This window comes from Mastigoproctus giganteus, chromosome 8 (assembly GCF_048544385.1).
Source record: "Mastigoproctus giganteus isolate SK-2022 chromosome 8, ASM4854438v1, whole genome shotgun sequence".
Taxonomy (NCBI): Eukaryota; Metazoa; Arthropoda; class Arachnida; order Uropygi; family Thelyphonidae; genus Mastigoproctus; species Mastigoproctus giganteus.
The window spans coordinates 87,111,051-87,136,069 of NC_143582.1; the positions used below are offsets into that span (position 1 = coordinate 87,111,051).

The window sequence follows — 25,019 nt, forward strand, 5'->3', positions numbered from 1 at the left end:
CAACAATATCATTGATAAATATGCAAAACAACAATGGGCCCAACGCCGAACCCTAGGGAACTCCACTAATAACGTTTGTCCATGAAGAGCAGCGTCCATTGACTACCACTCTTTGTTGTTTCCCACTCAACCATCCCTTTATCCATTGTAGCAGCTTACCCTTGATGCCATACCTCTCCAATCTGTACAGCAGTCTTCCATTTGCAACAGTATCCAAGTATATGATATCAGAATTATTTTTGGCAAGTTCCTTTGTGACCACATCATAGTAACCAATCAAATTGGTCAGACAAGACCTCCCTTTGACGAACCCATGCTGTATCTTAACTATTACCACAGTCTTGTCTAGATGATCCTGCAATGCTTCTTTAACTAGTGATTCCATTATTTTCCCCGGAACACAAGTTAAACTAACAGGTCTGTTGTTACTTGTGTCACCTTTTGAACCTCCTTTGTGAATTGGTGATACATTTGCACACCTCCAGTTCATGGGGACCTCCTCTGAGGCCAAGGAAGCTCTCATAATTATGGCTAAGGGTTTGCTTACTTCTTTTGCTGCCTCCTTTAATATAACTGGATAGATCCTGTCCACCCCAGGTGCCTTCCTTATGTTTAACTTCAACAATTTCTCCTTCACTTTGTTCTCAGTTATTACAAAATCACTTAGCCTCCTATTAGTGTTTGATAAACTTCTGGCACTCCCCTCATTGAATAACTCCTCATATGTGAATGTAGATGCAAAATACTCATTCAGTTTATCAGCTACCTGAGCATGATCATCAATAGTCAACCCATCTATGTTAAGTGGTCCAATTTGATCCATCCTTTTCCTTCTACAGTTTACTTAAGTAAAAAACTCTTTGCTGTTTTTCTTTGCCCAAGATTTCTCATAATTTGTCTTCGCTTGCCTAACTTCCTTTGTGACTTGATTACAGACTAGTTTATACCTGCCATAAGCTTCTGTGTCACCTGATACTTTATATGCATCCCGTATATTCTTCTTCTCTGCCACTAACCTCATTGATTCATCTGACATCCATTTAGGCCTAAATCTTGAACAGTATTTCTTAGTTGGAATGAAAAGCCTAGTAGCCACTAAAATGAAGTCCTTGAAGGCTTCCCATTTAGAATTCACTGTTGGTACCATCATCAATTGATCCCACTGTACAGAATTTAAAACTGTATGAGACCTCTGTAGTCACCTTTACGAGAGCAAAAGCCCTTCCCTTTAGCCTTGATGGTAGTTACATCTTTAAATAATTCCCACATCAATACATTGTGATCACTGTCGCCCAGTGGTTCCTTTATCTGCAGATTCTTAATGCATGAAGAATCACTACTGATAATCAGATCAAGAGTATTACTCCCTCTGGTACCCTCTCGAACATGTTTTTGTACAAAACAGTCATCCAATAAATCCAAAAAAGTCTTGCTAGTGTGTGAGTGACCAATCCACAAGTTCCACTCAATATCTGGAAAGTTAAAATCTCCCATTACAAGACATTCTGATTTACTGGCCCACTCTATTTCTCTGCACAATTGCTTATTGTACTCCTCAGATTCATTAGGCCTATAACACACACTTACTCTCATTTTTTCTTTCCCAGTGCTTATTTCATACCAAACAGACTCAGCATTGCATTGTCTGCCAGCATCGATTGGATGCACTTCCTTAGATTTTATGTGTTTCTTAACTAACAGCATAACCCCTCCTACTTCCTATCCTATCTTTCCTATGCTATAGCATCAATGAAATGTTGACTTATAAATGCTACACTACAACCTGTCTTGATCACTCATAGTTATTTTGAGATAGGTTTCACTTGTACTGCCTAAAAAAAAAAGAAATAAAAGAAAGAAAGCTTATACACGCTATAGGTTCTTATATATCATAGAATTGGTATGCATTTATGTAATGCATATAAATGTCACAGAAATATAAAACCTTCAATTGATGAATAATCATTGATACCATTGGATTCAGCACACACAATTTATTAAGAATACAGTTAAATATAAACAATATTTTGTTACATATCTGAGGCTTTGTGGTAAATGGGGAAAATTTTGCCGAGTGGCTGAGCCATTGCTTATCACATTGCAAATATATGGAGAAATGGATTATAATTCATATTCCTATTGTATGTTTATCAGAATTGAAAGTTAGTGACTTTGTTTTTTTTCCCCTATCTTTTTAATTTTATTTTGAATTATTTCCTTTAATTTAGCATCCTAGGTGGCTACCTAATTCACCTATATGGATGGGCTGTCCCAGTTGCTAGTTTCTTTCACTGAATACTATTACTAAGATAACTCTTCTCAGTGTAAGAGCCAACAATCCATTTGTGATAAATTTTCATAATGTGAGATATATTGAAGAGTGTAGATAATTTATATCCATAAAAGTTGACAATTGTAAGACTTCAGGCTAAGAAGTTATATGGGGTTACCCATAAGCCCTTTAACAAAATTGTAAAGCTGGTTCATGGATTAAAACAAAGTTCCTATAACCATGGGTCTTTAATTGTTTTGCTTTCTGGGATACCTCTACTAAAAGACAAAAGAGGCGTTCCTGGAGATATGGGTCTGGAATTGCATTTTCTCCAAGGTATTACTATTAAAAGACAAAAAAAATATGTATTTAAAATATCTGTATAAACAGGCATGTATAGTAGTAGTTTTACAAAAGATGTTATAAATTCAAAGTTATTAATGAACATGATATACAGTAGATGGCTTGATGTCAGTACTCAACACCTCAGTGTTTTTTTTTTTATATATTTTTTTTTTAACCATTTGAAATGTGTTCTGCACATGTTTCCATAGCTTTTTATCCTCTATTAATAATAGTTTTTTATCCTGTAATTATGATATTGCATAAATCTTAGGTTCAAGTGATCATATAAGTCCAGATGGCTACATTAGTGGTTATTTCACTGGAACTCTAGCACTACTCTCCTGGTTATGTTGGCACATTTTAGCATTAGCATTAGTAGAGGCATTTGATGCAAGAAAGCAAGCTTATGCAGCATCAGCCAAAAAAAAAAAAAAAAAAATAAAAATAAATACAGTGGTACCTCGACATAAGAGTTTAATTCGTTCCGTAACCTTGCTCGTATGTCAAATTGCTCGTATCTCAAAGCAATTTTCCCCATTGAAATTAATTGAAATGCCATTAATCCGTTCCAGCTCCCAAAAAACCACCTCAGTTGTTTTTGTTAAGTGTTTTTGAATAAGAAAAATGTACTGTATTTACAAGAAGAAACATTTATTTATAAATAACAAATACATATTCTATAGAAACATAATAAAAGAAAAGGTGAAGTGCTTACGGAAGCGTATAATTTTCGTCATTGGTCTTCGCTTTTTTTGTCACGCTTTGCTCATTTTCACCTGCAGATCGTTTAAAAAAACTGTCCAAGGAGGTTTGTTTCTTCCTCCCTTTCAGGATATTGCGGAAATGTGTTAGGCAAGTTTCGTTGAACAACTCCGATGCACGACCAGTTGCAACTTTTTCGGGGTGATTTTTATCCACGAACTCTACAACTTTCTCCCACATTCCCAAGATCTCCTTTATATTTCTTGTAGAGATAACCTTCTCCATCTCTGGCTCCTCTTCAAAACTAATTTTTTGTTGAACCACCATATGCTGCTGCGAATGTAGATCGTGTAACTCCTCGGTTGTCAACTCCTGAGTCTGTTCCTCGACAAGTTCGTTCACATCTCTCTCATCCACCTTCAGACCCATGGATTTTCCCAGAGAAACAATCTCCTCTACCACTGACACTTCGGGTTCCAATCCTTCAAAAGCCCTTTCAGCTACAGCCTCAGGCCACAGCTTCTTCCATGCAGATATTAAGGTCCTCGTTGTAACACCCAGCCAGGCCTGATCAATAATTCTTAGGCATATCACAATGTTAAAGTGGTCCTTCCAGAACTCTCAAAGGGTAAGGTTTGTGTTCTCCGTCACTTCAAAGCAGCGCCGAAAAATGTGCTTGGTGTACAACTTCTTAAAATTAGAAATCACCTGCTGATCCATGGGCTGCAGGATAGGAGTGGTGTTGGGTGGTAGGTAGAGAACCTTTATAAACTTGAACTCTTCGAGTAAATCATCTTCGAGATTTGTTGGGTGAGCAGGGGCATTGTCGAGGACGAGAAGGACTTGCATGGGTAGGTTGTTTTCCTGTAGATATATTTTAACAGATGGGCCAAAGACCAGGTTTATCCACTCCACAAAGAATTTCCTGGTGACCCACGCCTTCGGATTTGCCCTCCACATAACTTGTAGTTTTTCTTTTAAAATCTTATGTGACTTAAAGGCTCTGGGATTTTCCGAATGGTATACTAGCAGAGGCTTGATTTTGCAGTCGCCACTTGCATTGGCGCAAAGTGCTAGAGTTAATCTATCCTTCATGGGTTTGTGACCTGGCATCGTCTTCTCCTCTGCCGTTATGTAAGTCCTATTCGGCATCCTTTTCCAGAAAATCCCTGTCTCGTCACAGTTGAAGACTTGCTGAGGGATGTATCCTTTGGCTTCTATCAGTTCGGAAAATGTTTTGATGTAAACCTCAGCTGCCTTCACATCTGAACTTGCTGCCTCACCATGCCTGATGACGGAGTGAATGCCGGTCCTTTTCCGAAAGTTGTCAAACCAGCCCCGACGGGCTTTAAACGAGTCTTCTGATTCCTCGTTTGTGGAAGTGTGTGGGATCTGCTTCAGCAAAACGCCGTAAATCGCTCGTGCCTTCTCACATATGATACTTTGTGTTAAGAATCCTCCTTGAAGCTGCTTCTCTGTCACCCACACCATCAGTAGTTTCTCCATTTTCTCATGGAGAGAGGTCCGGAGCTTAGAAATTATTGTAACGCCCTTGGCTGGCATTATACCCTTTATCAACTTCTTCTGTTTAAGCACAGTACATATCATTGATGTGCTACGCCCGTACATCCTCGCCAAGTCAATTACTCGCACACCTTGCTCATGTTTTTCTATGATTTCACGCTTTAATTCAATAGACATCATCTTCTTCTTCGGACCCATGGTTATAAAAATAAATTTGATAATGTTTTGTAAATGTACAAAAAGCAAAAAACGTGAACCCAACTTATCAAAAATGCTACGAAAACGAGGGAAACAAGCACACAGACTGAGGTCTAGTCTGAGGTGGGAGAAACTGTTAGACGCTGCACACGACCCCAACATGCGCCCAGCATGTTGCGGTCGTGTGCAGCGGTGTAGTGTGCGATTCCTCGTATCTCAAATCTTGCTCTCATCTCAAAGCAAAATATCGCTCGCTCAGCAGCTCGTATCTCAAAACACTCGTATATTAGGGCACTCGTATATCGAGGTACCACTGTAAATAAAAAAATAATAAATAAATAAATAAATAAAAAATAACCACTTCCACTTCACCCCTCTGTTCGTTCGAAATACCTGTCCAGCTGAGCCTTAAACTTATTTAGGCTATCAACTTCCACCACAAGGGATGGAAGTTTATTCCACCAACCACCCAACCACCCGCTGGCTAAAGGCAAATTTCCTCACGTCTATCCTACATCTGTCTTTTCTCAATTTGAATTTATGCCCTCTCAGGTGATTATTCTGAGCAAGAGGAAGAATCCCATCAGCATTGAGCATGCTCAAACCATTCAAGGCTTTATACACCTCTATCAGATCACCTTGCCGGGTGCCTAGTCTCCAGACACTGTAATTTGCAAAACTTAAGCCTCTCTTCGTAAGAGGACGCCTTGTTCCATTCACTAATCTTGTTGCCCTTCTCTGTACTTGTTCCAGCATCTCTACATCCTTCTTGAAATGAGGCCTCCAGACCTGTATACAGTACTCTAGGTGTGGCCTGACCATTGCCTTATACAAGGGAATAATCACCTCCTTATCCCTGCTAGAAAAATTCCTATATATCATCGACAATACACCATGAGCTACTCTTGCAGCCCATCTACACTGCTCAGAAAACTTCATATCTGCCTGCACAATCACCCCCAGGTCCCTTTCATTCTCTACCACTGTCAGTGTAGTACCACAGAGTTGATCCGTTGCTCTGGGGTTGCTGTTTCCCATATGTAGTACTTTACATTTGTCAATGTTAAGTAGTTGCCTTAGTTGCTAATATGCCAATAAAACCCAACCAACCAACCTGGTTATGTTGGAGTGAATCTTTCATTCCACTTGTATGTTGTTCTTGGGCATGTGTATAGATGGGAGATTTGAATTTTGGATACCCTTTGTAAAACCAGTGTACATATTTGTTAATAAATAATGTTTTAAACAATTTTTTCTTTGTATTTTAGTATTGGTATCTCAGGAAGATTGCAATTACAGATCCATGTTTAAGAGAACTTTTTTTTTAAAGGGATACTCCATGTAATTGTTGTACAAGTAGTATAAATGTACTACTTGCACAACAATACCTATATGTAGCTACCTGTGTGTAGTTATTATGGCTAAGCTAAGTCTACAAATGAAAGGATTTATACTAACCATACAACATTTGTCAATTTCAACATAATATATCTGTAAGCGTAAGTTTATTGAAGTAAAAGTAACTCAGTTTATTAAGAGGTGTTATAATGATTGAATACTTCAGTATCTGAAAGGGTTGAAGTTGTTTGTTTATTAGGAGCATTAGCAACTAAGGCCATATTGCTCCGGGAATATACGGTGGTCATTCCCTGACCTTTCTGCATCCTCCGTATTTGGTGGTGAAGGGCTCGAACCCTGGTCTAATCAAGAAGCGTGTGCTACGCACTTCTGCTCCTTCCCACCTAGCTACGGAGACGCCTATCTGGAAGGGCATGGAAACTTCTGTTGATAGAAAATTAAGTTTATGACAAAAGAAAAAGAGCATATACTTGACTCTTTTCTACGCTATGTATAATGTATTCAGGTTATTAACAGTATACTGTTAATAACCTGAAATTTTTGTTGAACTGCTTTGATTAAAACTGTGATATAGTAATAGTATTCACCATATAGTGCAAGGAAGCCACAAGCTTTTGCTAAACTGGCAACCCTCTGCCACAAAGTAGAATAAGAAAATGCAAATTATATGCTTCCCTCCTCATATAGGTAACTAACCAGTTGACCTTTTAATTTATTCAAACTGTCAGCCTCAACTACATGTGAGGACAACTTGTTCCAGCAATCACTGACTTGCTGGCTAAAAAAATTTATTTTTAGGCTTGTTTGTAAGTAATCACAGACATCTGTCTGTGAATGCATAACAGCTTGACTTCCAGTCAACTGATTTTCAAGAAAGTTTATTAGAAAGATTTGTCAAGCCATTCAAAATTTCATTAAATACAAATAGAAATCCAATTCCCCCACCCCACCCCACCCCAATACACATCTTGAGTCACCTCAATACTGTATTTAAATGAAGTGTTTGGGCATCACTTGAGAAGGAACAGTAAATTTCACAAAAAGTTTCAAAATTTTCAAATCCTCAGAAGATTTTAGGCTCAATTCCCAATACCCATCCTAACAAAACCATTGTTTTCAATTTGGAACAGCAGTGTTGAAACTTTTCAAAATTTGATGACATTTAGAATATTGTCAGGGATGAACTTTGTATCAGGTTTCATGTCAGTAGGTTTGTTTTTAGTTTAATTTATTTTTCCTATTAGACATACGTTGAAAAATTACTTTTTATTGATTGCAAATGACATCATCAAATCAAAGTAAATGGCTTTTCATTAATTCATTAACTTTTAATGAATTTAGGAAAAGTAATTTAATTTTCACTTCTATTACTCACACAAAGTGAAAAAGTGCAATTACAGGCACTCCTCTACTTATGTATAACTGGTAGATACGTACAAAGGTAGATTTTTACAAATCACAAAGTTTCTCAAAATTAATAAAAATACTGTATATCAAAAAAATATCAATGGTTTTCAACCACTTGCAAAGTGCCAAAATCAGCTGCCATGTATATGGTAACACTGCATCAGCTACTTGCTTGCCCACCTGCTGCCACTGCTTGTCTATTCCTGATCCCTCAATTTTTTTGTTGTTGTTCTTCTTGTTCAGAGTAGGATCAGTGTTTTTCCAGCTACAAAAGATGTTATTTCTCTAACATGGCCCAAAGCGAAAAGAAGTGAGAGCAGTAGTGGTAAATGGCACTCTATTACAATGGAAATGAAACTAGACATATAATGAGTAGAAAAGGGTGAGAAGCAGGCTGATGTAGCATGGGTGTTGGGCTTGAGTCGCTATACCATGAACACAATTTTCCAGGACAAAAAGGAAATTCTTGAACATGTAAGGCATTCTGTGCCAATGCAGTCGACAATAATAAGTAAGAAAAGAAGTGCAATGATTGAGGAAGTGGAGAAACTTTTAAGTGTGTGGCTGGAAGATAAGCAACGAAAACGAATGCCTTGTAGCCTACAGCTCATTCAAGAAAAAGCAAAAGGTTTATTTGAAGACATAAAGAGCAAACATGGTGTAAGTGCTGCTGAAGAGATCTTTAATGCAAGCCATGGATGGTTCCAATGCTTCAAGGCACGAACAAATCTGATACACATTAAAGTGGACGATGAGGCAGCTAGTGCTGATGAGGAAGCTGTAAACAATATCCAGAGTTCATGTGGGACATTATTGTTAATGGGCATTACTTGAGAAGGATCTTTAATGTAGGTGAAACTGACTTTTTTTTGGAAAAAATTGTCTGATTGTATGTATATTATGTAGGAGGAAAAGAAAATGCCCAGGTACAAGACAGCAAAAGGCTAACTCTACTGCTGGTGGGAAATGCTGCAAACTCAAACACTATTAGTGTACCATGCAGAAAATCTAAGGGTTTTGCACATAAAGGCATTATCAAGGCTTCATTTCCAGTCATCTGGATGTCTAACTCTAAGGCCTGGGTTATTCTTGAAATCTTCAAGGAGTGGTTCCACAAACATTTCATACCACAAGTAGAAAAGTACTGTGCTGAAAACCTTCCATTCAAGATCCTGTTAGTACTGGACAGTGCTCCTGGCCACCCACCTCACTTAGATGATTTCCATTCTAGTGTTAAAGTGGTGTACCTGCTTCCCAATACCACCTTCCTGTTACAGCCAATGGATTACGGGGGGGGGGGGGATTGCTACATTCAAGGCTTATTACACGAAGAACTTTTAAGGAAGCTGTAACAGAAGGAGAGGGTGGAGTGATGTTAAAGCAGTTTCGGAAGGAATATAACATCTATGATACAATCAATCTGAATAATCTTATTGGTTTTTTTTTTTTTTTTTTTTTTAGGAGCATTAGCAACTAAGGCCATATTGCTCCGGGGATATGCGGTGGTCATTCCTGGACCTTTCCGCATCCTCCGTATTTGTTGGTCATGGGCTTGAACCTCGGTCTAATCAAGAAGCGTGTGCTACGCACTGCTGCTCCTCCCCACCTGGCTACGGAGGCGCCTGAATAATCTTATAATTTGCCTGACTTGAGATAACATCATCAAATATGAATGGGATCTGGAAGAAACTCATCCCACAATTTACTCATGACTTCTGTACATTTGAAGAGGTAGAGCCATTCTCGAAAAACGTGGTGGAGCTCAGAAAACAATTGGACCTCTAGGTTGGAGAAAGAGTGTATTTACCAATTGTTGGAAAGCCACTCTCAGGAGCTGTTCAACAAAGAACTTTTTGAACTTGAAAAACAGACACAGCAGGAGGCCACCAAAGAGGAAGTTGTTGTTGAAAAAATTTCACCTTTAAGCAGCTAGCTGAAGCTTTTTCTTTAATAGATAAAATACTATCATCTTTCGAGGTTCAAGCTCTTAACACAGAGAGGTTCATCAAAGTGGGATCGGGTGTATGCCATTGCCTGCTACAAACTAATCATTAGCATTAGTAAAGGTGCACATGATGCAAGAAAGCAAGCTTATATAGCATCAGCCAAAACACACACGCACACGCACACACACACCCTTCTCATTTCACCCATCCACTCACTCCAAATGTTTGTCTAGTTCTGCCTTGAATCTATTTAAGCTATCAACTTCTACAATGACAGATGGAAGTTTGTTCCAGCAATCAACCACCTGCTGGCTAAAGTCAAATTTCCGCACATCTATCCTACAACTATCTTTCCTCAATTTAAGTTTATGCCCCCTCAGGTTCGAAATCTGAGCAAGAGGAAGAATCCCATTGGCATTGAGCATGCTCAAATCATTTCAAGGCTTTATACACTTCAATCAGATCACCTTGCAGGTGCCTAGTCTCCAGACACTGTAATTTGCAAAACTTAAGTGTTTCCTTGTAAGAGCAACTCTTTTCCATTCACTAATCTTGTTGCCCTTCTCTGTACTCATTCCAACAGAACTTCGTAGATTGTACTGTATAATCTACGAAGAGAAGAAGAAAACTGCAGATTAAAATCCATAAGTTTTTCAAGACAGTGAAAAGTGGACATAAACATATGGCATCCACAGGTGGTACCACGACCAGTCAATCTGCTCTCAGATCACCAGAATCTGTGTCATCGAAAGTTTATGATCCTTCATCTCCACAACATTGACAATTATGTGAGCAATTTAAACTCTTGTTTATTTTTGTTCTTGGATATTGTATCTCATTTATACACTATACAGTACTGTTTTCAGGTATTAAAATAAATTACTTTTGAATAAATTTAAAAATACTGTATTCTACATTATTATTCATTGTGTGTTTTTTTTAGCCTCATTTAACTCATTTACAAATCGTAAAATGCTGTAAACAATACTGTACATATGGCCTGGTGAAGTTTGTTGGGTGTTATACTCGTGAGTTGTACTGCACTGTACATGTATCTATTATCAAATATGTTGGACTTGCATACAAAATGGACTTAGATACAAGAAATAAAAACTAATTAAGTACGTAAGTCGAGGAGTGCCTGTATTTTGTGTGTTTTATTTTAAAATGCCAATGAAACTTTTAAAAGAATTAGCAGAAATGATTGAATTAAAAAAAAGTAGTGGTGGTAGTTAATGCAGCTTTTACTGTAACATAGCACTATGTGAGATTCAGAAAATTAAGGCAAAATACAAGAGGGTATCGGAATCAATTTATATGATGAATATGGGATTAAGCATGAATTTTCAAAGCAAAAAGCTTACATTCCAGAATATATAGTTTTTAAAAGATAAGAGGGTGGTTAAATGGTAGATTGACCTTTTTGTGAAGTAATGATAATGCCAAAAAGTTGCTTATGTCAACTGTTCTATTTCAATCAAACGTGTTTGAAAGTTGTGCAGTACCAGAATAGTACTTATTGTGAAGTCAGTTTGTTCTGCGGCCCTGGGTGCCAAGCGTTATAGTGATCATGCAATTTCCTGAGTGATTTCTAAAGCGTTTTCTCAAAGATATAGTTTTCTTTCAGTTATAAAAGTTTTCTTACTCTTCTATTATTACGCAACTTAGTCTTACAAATCGTAAGCAAGTTTAAGAAAGGAAAAACACCTTTCTTCTTTTTTCCTTAAATTAACGTACTAACCTTTATACCGCGTGGTCACTCTAGCGGCACTGCTCCTGCCTCCCCGTGGCGGGGCCGGTAACCTGGGAGAAGAAATCCACTCTCCCAGGGCTGAAAGGAGCAAAGATGGATAAAAATATGTAACCAACTTTAGAGCCATTGAGCTCAAGACAAGACAACATAAATGACAATGATAATGACTTCTCTCAACCCAAGAGGCTGAGAACAACCCCTCAAGAGGAGATACCATCATTCCTCATTCTACACTCTCTCTCAGAGCAGCCTCTGAGTAAGTTATCGCCAATCCTTATACAAAAATGTATTGAGTCTGCTGCAGGTTCACCGAAAACCGTAAGGTGACTTCAGTCCGGGGATATTCTTGTAGAGACTAGTAAATCTCAACATTCTGCAAAATTATTAAAGTTGACAACCTTTGGTGGACAATCAATAAAGGTCACTCCCCATGCCACCCTAAACTCCTCAAAGGGGTTAATTACAGAATGGGACCTATTAAATGTATCAGAAGAGGAAATAGTCCAAGAACTTCGAGAACAAAAAGTAATCCAAGCAAGGAGAATTCTGACTTGGAAAGATGGCATCCTTGTTCCCACAAGGAGTATAATCCTCACTTTTAGTTCTCCTATCCTACCAACATCTGTTAAAGCTGGCTATCTTCATTGCCGTGTGCATCCTTATATCCCGAATCCAATCAGGTGCTATAAGTGCCAAAAATATGGACACTCCCAAACTGCATGTAGAGGTGAGGCAATATGTCCAAATTGTGGATCAAAGGATCATAATCAATCTGAATGCACTGCTACTTCTCAATGCCCAAACTGTAAAGGTAATCACCCGGCTTTTTTGAAAATATGCGAATTATAGAAACAAGGGAAAAAAATCCAAAAATATAAAGTCACATACTCAGAGGCAAGAAGAAAAATACTCAAAACAGAACCAAAGCGTACATATGCCACTGCGGCTAAACCATTTCAGTCAGTAGGTATTCAAACAGATGTCACAGTTCCTCCAAATCTATCCATCGCTGATTGGGCACGTTCTTTGCTCTCTGCTTCCAAACAGTGTCCTTCTCAACAAAAAATTGAACAAGCCAGTAACACACCAATTACCATTCCAACCGACGTGCCTCAAACAGCAAAACCAAAAGTGGCAGAAACTAAAGTACTGAACCCACCAGTTTCAGCGGCCATGAATGTTGACCAACACAGTGAAACAGATGATGGCATATTAGAATTTCATGCGACTGATGAGATGGACGTCACATGTCCCTAATTTCCAGAGAAAGTGAAATTGGATCGAGGCAATCAACTTTCAACTAAAAAGCAGCCAGAAACAAAAATAAACAACAAAACCACTTAATGGAAAGATTCCTCCAATGGAATTGTAGAGGCTTTCGCAATACAAAAGACGATTTATATGACCTCATCAACCGGTATGATCTAGCAGGCATATCCCTACAGGAAACCTACTTAAATGCATGAGTGTATCCCACCATTAAAAATTACACCATCTTCAGACGAGATAGAAGAATAGACTCGCCAGCCCGTGGAGGAGTGGCAATTCTTGTTAGAAACAACGTTCCATTGAAACATATTGCTCTTCAGATCCCTTTTGAAGCAGTGGCAGTGCGTATTGTAATTGGCATCACTCTTACAATAGCGTCAATATATATCCCTCCTGATTTCTTATTCACTTCAGACGACCTAGAAAATCTAATAGACCAGCTACCATCTCCGTTCTGCTTGCTCGGAGACTTCAATGCACATGATTCGCTTTGGGGATCTCCAACAATCGATAAGAGAGGTAAGCTAATAGAATCCTTTCTTGATACTTATCAACTCACCATTTTAAATACTGGAGAGCCAACCTATATTCATTTTTCGACTGGATCCATGAGTTCAATAGATCTCTCGATCTGTTCTCCCTCCTTATATACTATTATGAAGTGGTCTGTTCTTGACAATCCACTGAACAGTGATCACCTACCAATTCTCTGCAAACTCCAAACACGAACAAACTCCCCTTTCCCACGTCGCTCCATTTGGAAATTCAGTAGGGCACACTGGAGTGAATATGCCTCTCATGTTCAGTTAGATGATAAAATAATACAATCTCAGACCATAGAAAATGTCACGGAACACATTACTACTCAAATATTACTAGCTGCCACCATTGCAATACCAAAATCTTTACCGGGGAAACGGAAGCACAGTAACTACTGGTGGAACCAAGATTGTACGCATGCAAAACGGGAAAAAAACAGATCTTGGAATTTATTTTGTAAATTCCCCACAGCTAGTAACCTAATTAACTTCAAAAGACTGAGAGCCAAGTTCCGCAAAATAAGAACAAAAGGCTGAGAGCCAAGTTCCGCAAAATAAGAAGAAATGCAAAGAAAGAAGCCTGGATCAGCTTCTCCTCAAGTATAAATAAGGACACAGATAGTAGAATCATTTGGAGGAAAATTCAATCGCTCAATGGCAAATATGTCCAGTCCCCAACTACAATACTAAATTGGGAAGGGAAGGAGTTGTCATCACCAGCAGAAATAGCAAATGCCTTAGCGGAATCATTTGCCAGCATATCAGCAATATCCACCTTTAACCCAAACTTTCAAAGAATTAAAGAATCTGCAGAAAAGCGAAAGATTAATTTTTCTACGGCAGTTTCACATCCATACAACCATCCATTCACATTAGCAGAATTACTAGGGGCACTCACTTGACAACAGAGCAAAAAGAACATTGTTAAAATATTACAACCGTATTTTCTTATAAAATACCTACCCATTCTCCTGGCGTCACTCAATTGTTCTACCCTTCCTGGAGCCAGGAAAGGATCGTACCTTTCTGCATAACTACAGGCCAATTTCACCGACTAGTTGTCTAGGAAATGTCCTTGAAAAAATGGTTCACAGGCGGCTAACGTGGTTCCTGGAAGCAAACAACTTACTAAACAGCAGCCAGTGTGGATTTCGAAAGAACCGGTCCACGCTAGATGTGATGATAAAAGCAGAGGCAAACATCCGAAATGCCTTTATAAGGAAAGAACATCTAGTAATGATTAATCTCGATATTGAGAAAGCCTTCGATACCACCTGGCGATATGGTGTACTAAAAGATCTCCATTCTTTCGGCTTGAGAGGTCAGTTACCTCAATTCATACAAAATTTTCTATGCAACAGAACGTTTCAGGTAAGGTATATGAACAATTTATCCAAATCATTTGAACAAGAGGAGGGTGTACCGCAGGGTTCTATTCTAAGTCCAACATTATCTGCAGTAAGAATTACAAACATGACATGGGAAGTACCAAATACAGTAGAATCGTACATGTTTGCCGATGACCTCATTATCTCCTGTCAATCCCAAACTATGAACATCATTGAAAGACAACTTCAAATTTCCATAGCTAAAATAGAATCATGGGCACTGCGGAATGGTTATTCTTTAGCCGAAAAAAAATCCACTGCAATTCACTTTTGTAAAAAACGAAAACTCCACCCAGATCCAGAAATATTTTTAAAAAACAGCCTAATACCTGTCACTAACAATTTTCGTCTGTTGGGGCTACATTTAGCCAATAAACTTAATTTTGCTTCCCATATATCTTACCTTCGAACCACGTGTCTTAAAAAACTGAACATCCTAAGAGCCGTTTCCGCCATGCCCTGGGGTGCTGACAGAAGCTTTCTTCTTCATCTGTATAGAGCTTTAATAAGATCACGCTTAGATTATGGATCACCTGTCTATGACTCCGCTAGGAACAGTTCCCTATTACGTCTGAACACCATACAGCATAGTGCCCTTAGGATAGCTGTGGGAGCCTTTAGAACATCTCCGATTCACAGCCTGTATATTGAGGCAAATGAACCTCCACTGCACCTAAGGAGAAAATCCTTATTATGTAACTATGCACTAAAGATTAAGAGTATTCCATCACATCCTAGCTGGCAGCACTTGTTCGACCCTAAATACACCATGCTATATCAAAATAAACCTAATGAGAATCGCCCAGCAGGGCTTCGACTGCAAGAGCTCATGATCAGTTGGAACATTAATTTTCAGAATGTCTTCCAAGACCTTGGTACTCCCAAACCTCCCTGGACTAAATGTGTACCTGTCTGTGACAATTTCTTTTTAAGATGGGAGAAGACATCCCTGGCTAATACAAATTTTCAACAGCTCCATAAATTGCATTCCTTGGAAAACTCAGCAAAAGTACATATCTATACTGATGGCTCCAAAACAGATACAGCCGTAGGTGCTGCAGCAGTTGCTTCCAACTTATCAGTAGCTGTTTCTCTTTCCACTGAATGCAGTATCTATACTGCAGAATTATTTGCAATAAAACTGGCTCTAGATAATATAAACAAGTACCATATCAAGGAATCCTTGATATATTCAGACTCCTTAAGCGCAATCACTGCCATTCAATCTACTTTTTGTCCCTCTCACCCCATTCTTAAAGAGATCCGATCTAAGTTATTTCACTATCAAACAGTCAATCAGAAGGTTACCTTCTGCTGGATCCCTGGTCATGTTGGCATCTCAGGCAATGAACATGCGGATGCTGCTGCAAAGCATCCCGACTCTGGATCTTCCAGACAAATAAAAGTTCCCTACACCGATCACAAATCTGTCATTAAAACAACATGCAGGAAACAATGGTCTCTCCTTTGGAAAACTCAAACCAATAATAAACTACTGCAGATAAAAAAAGAGCCACAACTATGGACATCTAGTTCCAGGAGAAGCAGGCGACAAGAAGTGATTCTAGCAAGGCTCCGCATCGGCCATTCGCACCCAACTCACCTGTTTTTGCTTATGGGAGAGAATCCTCCTCAGTGTTTCTTTTGTCAGTCGCAGCTAACAATAAAACACATCCTCATAGAATGTCCCCAACTTTCAACAGTCAGAAAATCAAGCTTTAGCTCCCTGTCCAACTTAAAGGAACCCTTAACTTTATTTCATATTCTTGGCAATGAAGCAAATTTCGAGGAACTGTTTAATTATTTGAAGCACATAAATCTGTATGATAGACTGTGATCAAAGTGACAAACAAATCATGAACACACACAATATGGCCCAAGAGGCCCTTGTGCCAAAAAACCCCAATACAACAACAACAACAACAAGTTTGTTCTGCTGTGAGCATTGAGACTATTGTACTACCTAGCAGCAAATCCTGCTGGTCTCTCTCTCTCTCTCACACACACACACACACACACTGGAGAGGGCAACAGGATAGTCCTAACTTACTGATTTCAATAAAAAGCCAAATAGTTTTAGCAGTTTTATTTTATACTTAAGTTTTCATAAAAATTACTTTTATAATAATTCATTAAGATTAAAATCATAGTTTTATTTTTAAATATAATCATAAAGTCAACTGTTCTGAGTCTTTTTTAGCTCCTTTAGTGAGTATAGCAGATTTGTCATTGTTTTCCATATTCTGTTTATGCCATTCAACTGCAACCACAATGACATCATTAACCATTTGGAGACAGCTTGTGATGTAATGTGCATAGTATTGACGTGGAATGATAGTAGTCTCAATTATTTTATGAGTTACCTTTCTGAAATTGTGGATATTTTCTGAAAATTGGGGACAGGTAGTCAGTTCTGAGGATTGTCCTTGGAAACTAGGTATGTCGTGTAACCCTACAGTTCTGAAAATATTTAGTATTAGCAATGGCTACATGGTGCAAGGAAGCCTATGGCTTAGGCTGCACCAGCCAAAAAAATAAAAAAATAATAAGAAGAAAATTTAAAAAGATAAATAATAAAAGAAATAGACAACCTATGCATTCCCCTCCTACTGTAGGTAACTATCCAACTGACCTTTGAATTTCCCCAAACTGTGAGCCTTTACCACCAATGTAGGTAACTTATTCCAGTAATTTGTAACTTGCTGGCTAAAATAAAACTTCTGCAATTAAGTCTAACCTTCTCTCCCCCCCCCCCCCGTAACTTGAATTTATGGCCCCTAGTTCTAGAATTTTATAACCATGAAAATTTCATCCTCATTCATTTTACTTATGCCTCTCAGTGCCTTAAACACCTCAATCAAAGTCTCCTCTAAGTTTCCAAGTTCTGCAACCCACATATTTGAAGTCTTTCCTCATATGGATGCTCTTTTGTCAATCTCACCAGGTGTGTTACCCATCTTTGAACCCTTACAAGAAGATCAGTCTTTCTTTAGATGCAGTCTCCATACTTGAGCACAGTATTCCAAGTGTGGTATAACAATAGCCTTATATAATGGGATTATGACCTAAATATTTTAAAATGTTTTAGATTGAAAATGTTATGTATCATTTTCAAGCCAGATCTTGTCCTTTCAGATTGAGAACTGATTTTTAAGGGTGGAGTGCATTAGGAGAAAAAGGTAAAAGGAGTTGCATGGGCCATTATATATGAAAATAACTCATTTTCATCTGAATTTACTTGTTCTTGCCATCCAAGATAATATGGTATATTTCACCACAAGTCTTTCATTTGCAAAGATTTGGATTCAGATCTTGTCAGAAACCAGAGAGAGATTCTCTTCAATCAAGGCTAGCTAATTGCAAGCAAAGGGAGTGGTGGGACCATAAGAACTAGCACACACTAAACAGAAGTAGTATTCTCTCAGCTAGAACAGTTGTTATAATTACTGTCTGGAAATGTTTTGTGGAAAAGTACTCATTTGGAATCCTATTGAAAAGTGAGGAATTCTTTTGGGCTTTTTTTTCACAACTATGGCCAAATTCTTCAGCTTTGGGCAAGAGTTGTATGATTTTTTTCTCTTAGTAACTAACTTGCATCCATTCAAGCATTCAAACCAATCATGAAGTACACACACATGCACTTATACCTCAAGGCCTTGTTGCCTCAGTGCTGATTTCTAACAACCTACTGCTAGCTTTGGGAAGGCTACTAGCATATCTGATCTGCTAGTAGCCCTCCCAAATCCCCCAACAAAAAAAAAAAATAAATAAAAAGCTGATATTCGTGCATCTCATCACAAAAAAATTAGTGCACATTGTGCTTGCTATTTTTGCCTTCTACCATCATTCTAAATTGGTCAGTCTGTCCACTTATACTTAAGTTAGTAATATTCTGATGGAATATTATTTTTCCATCAGAATATTACTAATATGCCTGTTCATAAATATTACTGGCATGTAGCAATTTCTGTAGGGTTATTCCCAATAAATCATTGCCTGATTGTGTGCAAATTTTTCTGAATAATCTTATAATTTGTAGGATGTTTATTTGTAGCTGTTTAATTAATTATTTATAGCCTTAAATCATGCATTTAAGTTTTCATTTGGTATACAGTAAGACCCCTGTATCTGCTGGGGATACGTTCCAAGAGTAACCGTGGATGGCTGAAATTGCGGATATAAGCGAACCTGCTGACCCCATATATAACGTGATTTTCTTGTACATACATATAATAAAGTTTAATTGATAAATTAAACACACAGTAAGACATTACCAACATTAAATAAGGTAATAATAAAGTACAGCAGACTCTCGATTTACTGGGATTGAATTAACTGGAACACTTCAAGACTCCAAATAAAAAAAATAAATAAATAAAAAAAAACAGAAATCATAAAATTCAAGTAACAACTAGAAAGGTATAAACAGATATTTTGCAAGTCGTAAATAAGTGACAAGAAGTGGCGTTATAAGCCGTCATTGGGAGATTAGTGTACCGATTATCTTGCAACCCCCGCTGTCTACACACCTGCTGCTCAAAAAAAAAAAAAAAAAAGAAAAAAAAAAAAAGAAAAAAGGGAGACCAAATGTTTAGTTTGATTTAGTGTGTTGTGTTCTGTTGCACTGTAAAAAGACAAATTTTGTTTTGTTATTTATGCCAGGTATGTCAGATTTTTTTTTTTTTTTTTGTTTAAAAATTGCAAAAATGATGGGCAAACGCAGGAGTTTTGCTTTCAAATTAAACAAAAACTTGAAATTATTCAAAAGTTTTAACACGGTCCATCCGTTAAATCTCTAAAGAATCATAATGTTGGTGACCAAACCTACACAACATTGTAAAAAATAAAGGGAAGCATCGTATTGGACACTCGAGTAGTACGTGTTAAGTTTTTCATTTTTTTTCTGTGGTTAACCACAGATAACACATCATGGATACAGGGGCACAACTGTATAAATTTTAATTATTTCCAAGAAATTGCCCAACAAAATTTTCTTAAAATTAAATTTTCTAATGAGATATTTCAGTTTTTGTGTATTAAGGATTAGGTTTCAATGGATCAAATTTTCCTTGGTTTGGTTTTGTAGTCAACTGAATGATATTTCCTAACATTAAAGAAATTATAAACACCTGAGCTTTAAAATAATGAGATTTTTGTTTGCTTTTCCCCAAGAGTTTTCTAATGATGCTTCACATAGCTGCCCAGTGTAAAATATTTGGCTTACTCTGTGCAAGTGTATACTTAATGAAAAAATCTCTGGAGTTACTATATATTTCTAAATATCTTTAAGATATAATTTAGTATATCTAAATTGTAATTTTTCATTATGGAAGATAGAATCTTATTTTTACGTTATTATTAGAATACAATAATAGGGCAGTTAGGGGATTTGCAAACTCAACTATATTGGTATTTTCATTACTGAATGTTTACAGTAATGAAACAGTTAGTGTTGTAAAGTACTGTTTTATATTTATTACTATTATTTTTATTTATTTGTGGTTTTATTTTAATTTTTTGTTTCTGACAGATTTGGTCAGTTAGGATTGAATGATGAAACTGACAGATGTATTCCTACACTTCAGCTGAGTTTAAGATCACAGCATATTGTTTATATTTGTTGTGGAGAAGATCATACGGCAGCCCTGACACAGGTATTTAAAAAAATTGTTACCATGGGTCAGAACTTTCACTAACTTTTTAAGAATTTTAAATTTACTTTATACTGACAGCTTGTTAATGTTATGTTTATTAATTTAAATTAATTTTTAAAATTTGAATTTTTATTAAAATTTAAATTTAATAAAATTATTAAAATTTTAATTAAGTAAGGTTATGTTTAGTATTGTTACATGATGCAAGAAAACAAAGCTTATGCAGCACCAGCATGTTAGGGTGGGAGTGGAATCTAATACCCACACTAACATTAGTAGAGGCATATGATGCAAGAAAGCAAGCTTATGCAGCATAAACAAACAAAAAAAAAAAAAAAAAACTCCCATTTCACCCCTCCATTCATTCCAAATACCTGTCCAGCTCAGCCTTAAATTTATTTAGGCTATCAACTTCCACAACAAAAGATGGAAGTCTGTTCCACCAACTACCTGCTGGCTAAAGGCAAACTTCTGCACATCTATCCTACATCTGTCTTTCCTCAATTTGAATTTATGCCCTCAGGTGATTATTCTGAGCAAGAGGAAGAATTCCATCAACATTGAGCATGCTCAAACCATTCAAGGCTTTATACACCTCAATCAGATCACCTCGCAGGTGCCTAGTCTCCAGATACTGTAATTTGCAAAACTTAAGCCTTTCTTTGTAAAAGCAACCCTTTGTTCCATTCACTAATTGTGTTGCTCTTCTCTGTACTCGTTCCACAGCTCTACATCCTTCTTAAAATGAGGCCTCCAGACCTGTATACAGTACTCAAGGTGTGGCCTGACAATTGCCTTATACTTATACAAGGTGATAATCACCTCCTTATCCCTGCTTGAAAAATTCCTGTACATCGACAAGACACCATGAGCTACTTTTGCAGACCCCCTGCACTGCCCAGAAAACATAACTGCCTGCACAATTACCTCCAGATCCTTTTCATTCTCTATCACTGTCAGTGTGATACCACAGAGTTGATATGTTACTCTGGGGTCACTGCTTCCCATATGTAGTACTTTACATTTGTAAAGTTATGTTAAACTTCATTTGCCACCTCTCAGCCCATCTGCTCAACTTTTCTAGATGCTGTTGCAGCAGCAGCATACTGTCATTAGTGTCATTAACAACCCTGCCAACCTTCATATCATCTGCAAATTTGGACATTAAACTTGATATACCATCATCAATATCTTTTATAAATACAGAAAAACAATGGACCCAACATTGAACCCTGAAGGACTCCACTAATAACATTAGTCCACGATGAGCAGTGTTCATTGATTACCACTCTGTCTTCTCCCACTCAACCATCCCTTTATCCATAGCAGCAATTTGCCTCCATTGCCACACTGCTCCAATTTGTTCAACAGTCTTCCATGTGCAACATTATCAAAAGCCTTTCTAAGATCCAAATATATGCTATCAAAGTTATTCCCTGCATCCAGTTCCTTTGTGACCACATCATAGTATCCAATCAAATTGGTCAGTCAAGACTCCCAAATTCAACAAATAGCAGGGGCTTAATACATCTTGATCGATCTGCAATTGTTATGGTTTGAATGGCAAGAGGTGACTAGCTTTAAGGTGATCGGTTCTTAAATTAAGGGGTGGGTAAATAGTAATTATAATGGAAACAGGATTAAAATATGCGCACGGAAGTAGAAGTGCACTAACTCCGTCCTTGGTTGTACCACCAAATATGGAGGATGCGGAAAGGTCAGGCACTGACCACCGCAATCTCCCGAGCAATATGGCCTTAGTTGCTAATGCTCCTAAAAACCAAACAACATAACCTTGGTTGTCATTAAATTGGGTTAAATTGGGATTCTAAATAGTGGATAAGCCAAAAGTCGTAACGAAGGACTTTTGTTAAAAAACGTCTTCAGTTGGCAAGTTAAATGAAAAGGGAACTCATACTGTATTTAAGAAGAATTTTGTAATCCCGTGATGCACTTTGTTACTTGCGAGAATCTCAGATTGGTGAGATTCCAAACCGGAGAAAGATTGAAGGGGAGTTTCGCATTTATAATATTTAGATCGGAGTGGTGACGAAACCATTCTATAATGAGGGCTTCGAATTGTAAAATTTTGTAACTGTTTTTTAATTTTAATATGGTAATAGCTGAGTCAACTAAGGGAGTATGGTTGTTGGAGTGGGCATGTAAAGTAAGTTCAGCGCTAGATTATCCAGTTCTGAAGCTATTATAGTGATAGTATGCTCTGGTATTGGATTAAACCGAATTTGGTTGTGGACAGGCATTACAATTGTGTTGACATTTTATTAAATAAATAATATTATTCATTTTGCTTGTTAGATATTTATGTGTTTCTTTATATTTATTGAAAGTGATTCGAGTTTGTTATAAGTGGAAAAAAATAAGAGTGATGTCTGTACCTGCAAATATTTGCCGAAATTGTCCTGCAAGATTACTATGATAAGGAAGAACAAGATATGTTTTACTATTTATGATGTGTTTTATGGGGTTACTGATATTATTTTTTGCAATGGAAATGGTATGTTGGATTAATTTTGGAGGATAATTTCTGGCTATGAATTTTTTTGTGAGATATTGTAACTCATTGGATAGGTCGCCTTGTGAGGTGCTGAATTTAATGGCATTGTAGATTTGGTTATAGAGAACGGATTTTTTTATGTTGAAAGGGTAGTGCGATGTAAAATGTAGGAATTTCCCTGTGTGTGTATGCTTTCTATAGATCTTACTTCCTAGTTTAATACCTGTTTTATATATGGTGAGATTAAGAAAATTAATTTGTTTATTGGTTTCTATTTCGAGTGTGTATTTAAGTCTGTCTTGAATTGAATTGAATTTTGTAAAAAGGTTATCAATTATAGTTTTGTTTCCTATTAAAAGTACATCATCAGTGTATTGCATGTATAACTTTATCTCGGAAGGGTAAGATAGTAGGATTTTATTTTCAACTGTGGCAAAGTAAATTTCGGTAAGGGGAGCAGAGATGCCCAAGCCCATGGGTAACCCGAATATTTGTTGGAAGATCTGATTGTGAAATCTGAAATGCCTGGGGTCTAATAGTAGAGAGGTGAGTTCTAAAATATTATTTATGGAAAGGGAGGTGCGATTAACGAGACTATTATCGGAAGTTAAATACCCACGAAGGGCTTGTAAGGTGAAACTCTTGCCATTCAAACCATAACAATTGCAGATCGATCAAGGTGAGTACTGAAAAATTAAGCCCTTGCTATTTTTTGAATTTAGTCCAATAAAACAGTACTTTAAGACATACTATAACTTCTAAGTGTCAAGACTTTCCCTTAACAAAACCATGCTGTGTCCAAGCTATAACTGAAGTCTTGTCTAGATGATCCTGCAGTGCTTCTTTAACTAGTGCCTCCATTAATTTTCCCTGAACAGAAGTTAAACTAACAGGTCTATAATTACTTGTGTCGCCCTTTGATCCCCCTTTGTGAATTGGGGTCACATTTACACATCTCCAGTCCATGGGTACCTCTCCTGAGTCCAAAGAAGCTCTCATAATTATGGCTAAGGTTTTGCTTATTTCCTTTGCTGCCTCATTTTTTATAACTGGATAGATCCCATCCACCCTGGGTGCCTTTTTCATGTTTATCTTCAACTATTCTACAGGAATGGGATACACTTAAATAGAAAGGGTGCAAGAATATTTGCTGATGCTATCGAGGCAGTGTTAGGTGGGTCGGAAAACTGCTAGCTTGGGGGGAGACAAAGACCAATAGATTGACAGTAGCCACTGGCAGAGGTGAAAGAGATTTATTGCACTGCTTCTATTAGAATGAGCAGAAGCCTGAAAAACAAGATGCATGATATTTCAGAGACTGCTGGGAGCCATTGCGGTACAAGTAAACACATGGATTGTGTTAGGGTAGCTAAGAATAGAAACAGGTGCAGGTATACTTGCGTGTACACCAATGCTAGGAGTTTAGTAAACAAATTTTATGAATTTGAGGTATTGCTCAAAACATCAAAGGCAGATATTGTTGGGATATCAGAGACATGGTGTCACACAGATATAAGGGATGCAGAACTGGAATTTGGGGAGTACAACGTCTACAGAAAGGATAGACAGGATAGGAAGGGGGTAGGGGTTATGCTATTAGTTAAGAAACACATAAAAACCAAGGAAGTAAAGCCAGTCGACATTGCTGGACAGTGCAGTGTTGAGTCAGTTTGGTGTGACATAAGCATTGGGAGATCAAAATTGAGAGTAGGAGTGTGCTATAGGCCTAATGACTCTGATGAGTATAATAAGGAACTGTACAGGGAAATAGAGTGGGCCAGTAAATCAGAGTCTTTTAATGAGAGATTTTAATTTCCCAGATATTGACTGGGATTTGGGGGCTGGTCACTCACACACTAGCAGGGCTTTTGTGGATTTATTGGATGATTGTTTTCTACATCAGCATGTTCGGGAGGCAACTAGAGGGAGTAATACTCTTGATTTGATTATCAGCAGTGATTCTTCATGCATTAAGAATCTGCAGATAAATGAACTACTAGGTGGCAGTGGTCACAGTGTGCTGAAGTGGGATTTACTCAAAGAGGTAACTACCATTAGGGGTAAAGGGAAGGGTTATTGCTTCCGTAAAGGCGACTACGATGGACTGAGACAGTATTTAAATTCTATACAGTGGGACCAACTGATGAT

General features: G+C 37.5%; 1 protein-coding gene across 1 annotated transcript in view; it reads left to right on the top strand.

Moving 5' to 3' along the window:
- Herc4 (HECT and RLD domain containing E3 ubiquitin ligase 4) overlaps window positions 1–25,019 on the top strand; it is a 768,218-nt gene that overhangs the window by 151,867 nt on the left and 591,332 nt on the right. The window contains exon 6 of the mRNA XM_090378812.1: window positions 20,233–20,356. Coding sequence (XP_090234938.1) covers window positions 20,233–20,356 — 124 coding nt within the window. The remainder of the gene's footprint in view (window positions 1–20,232; window positions 20,357–25,019) is intronic.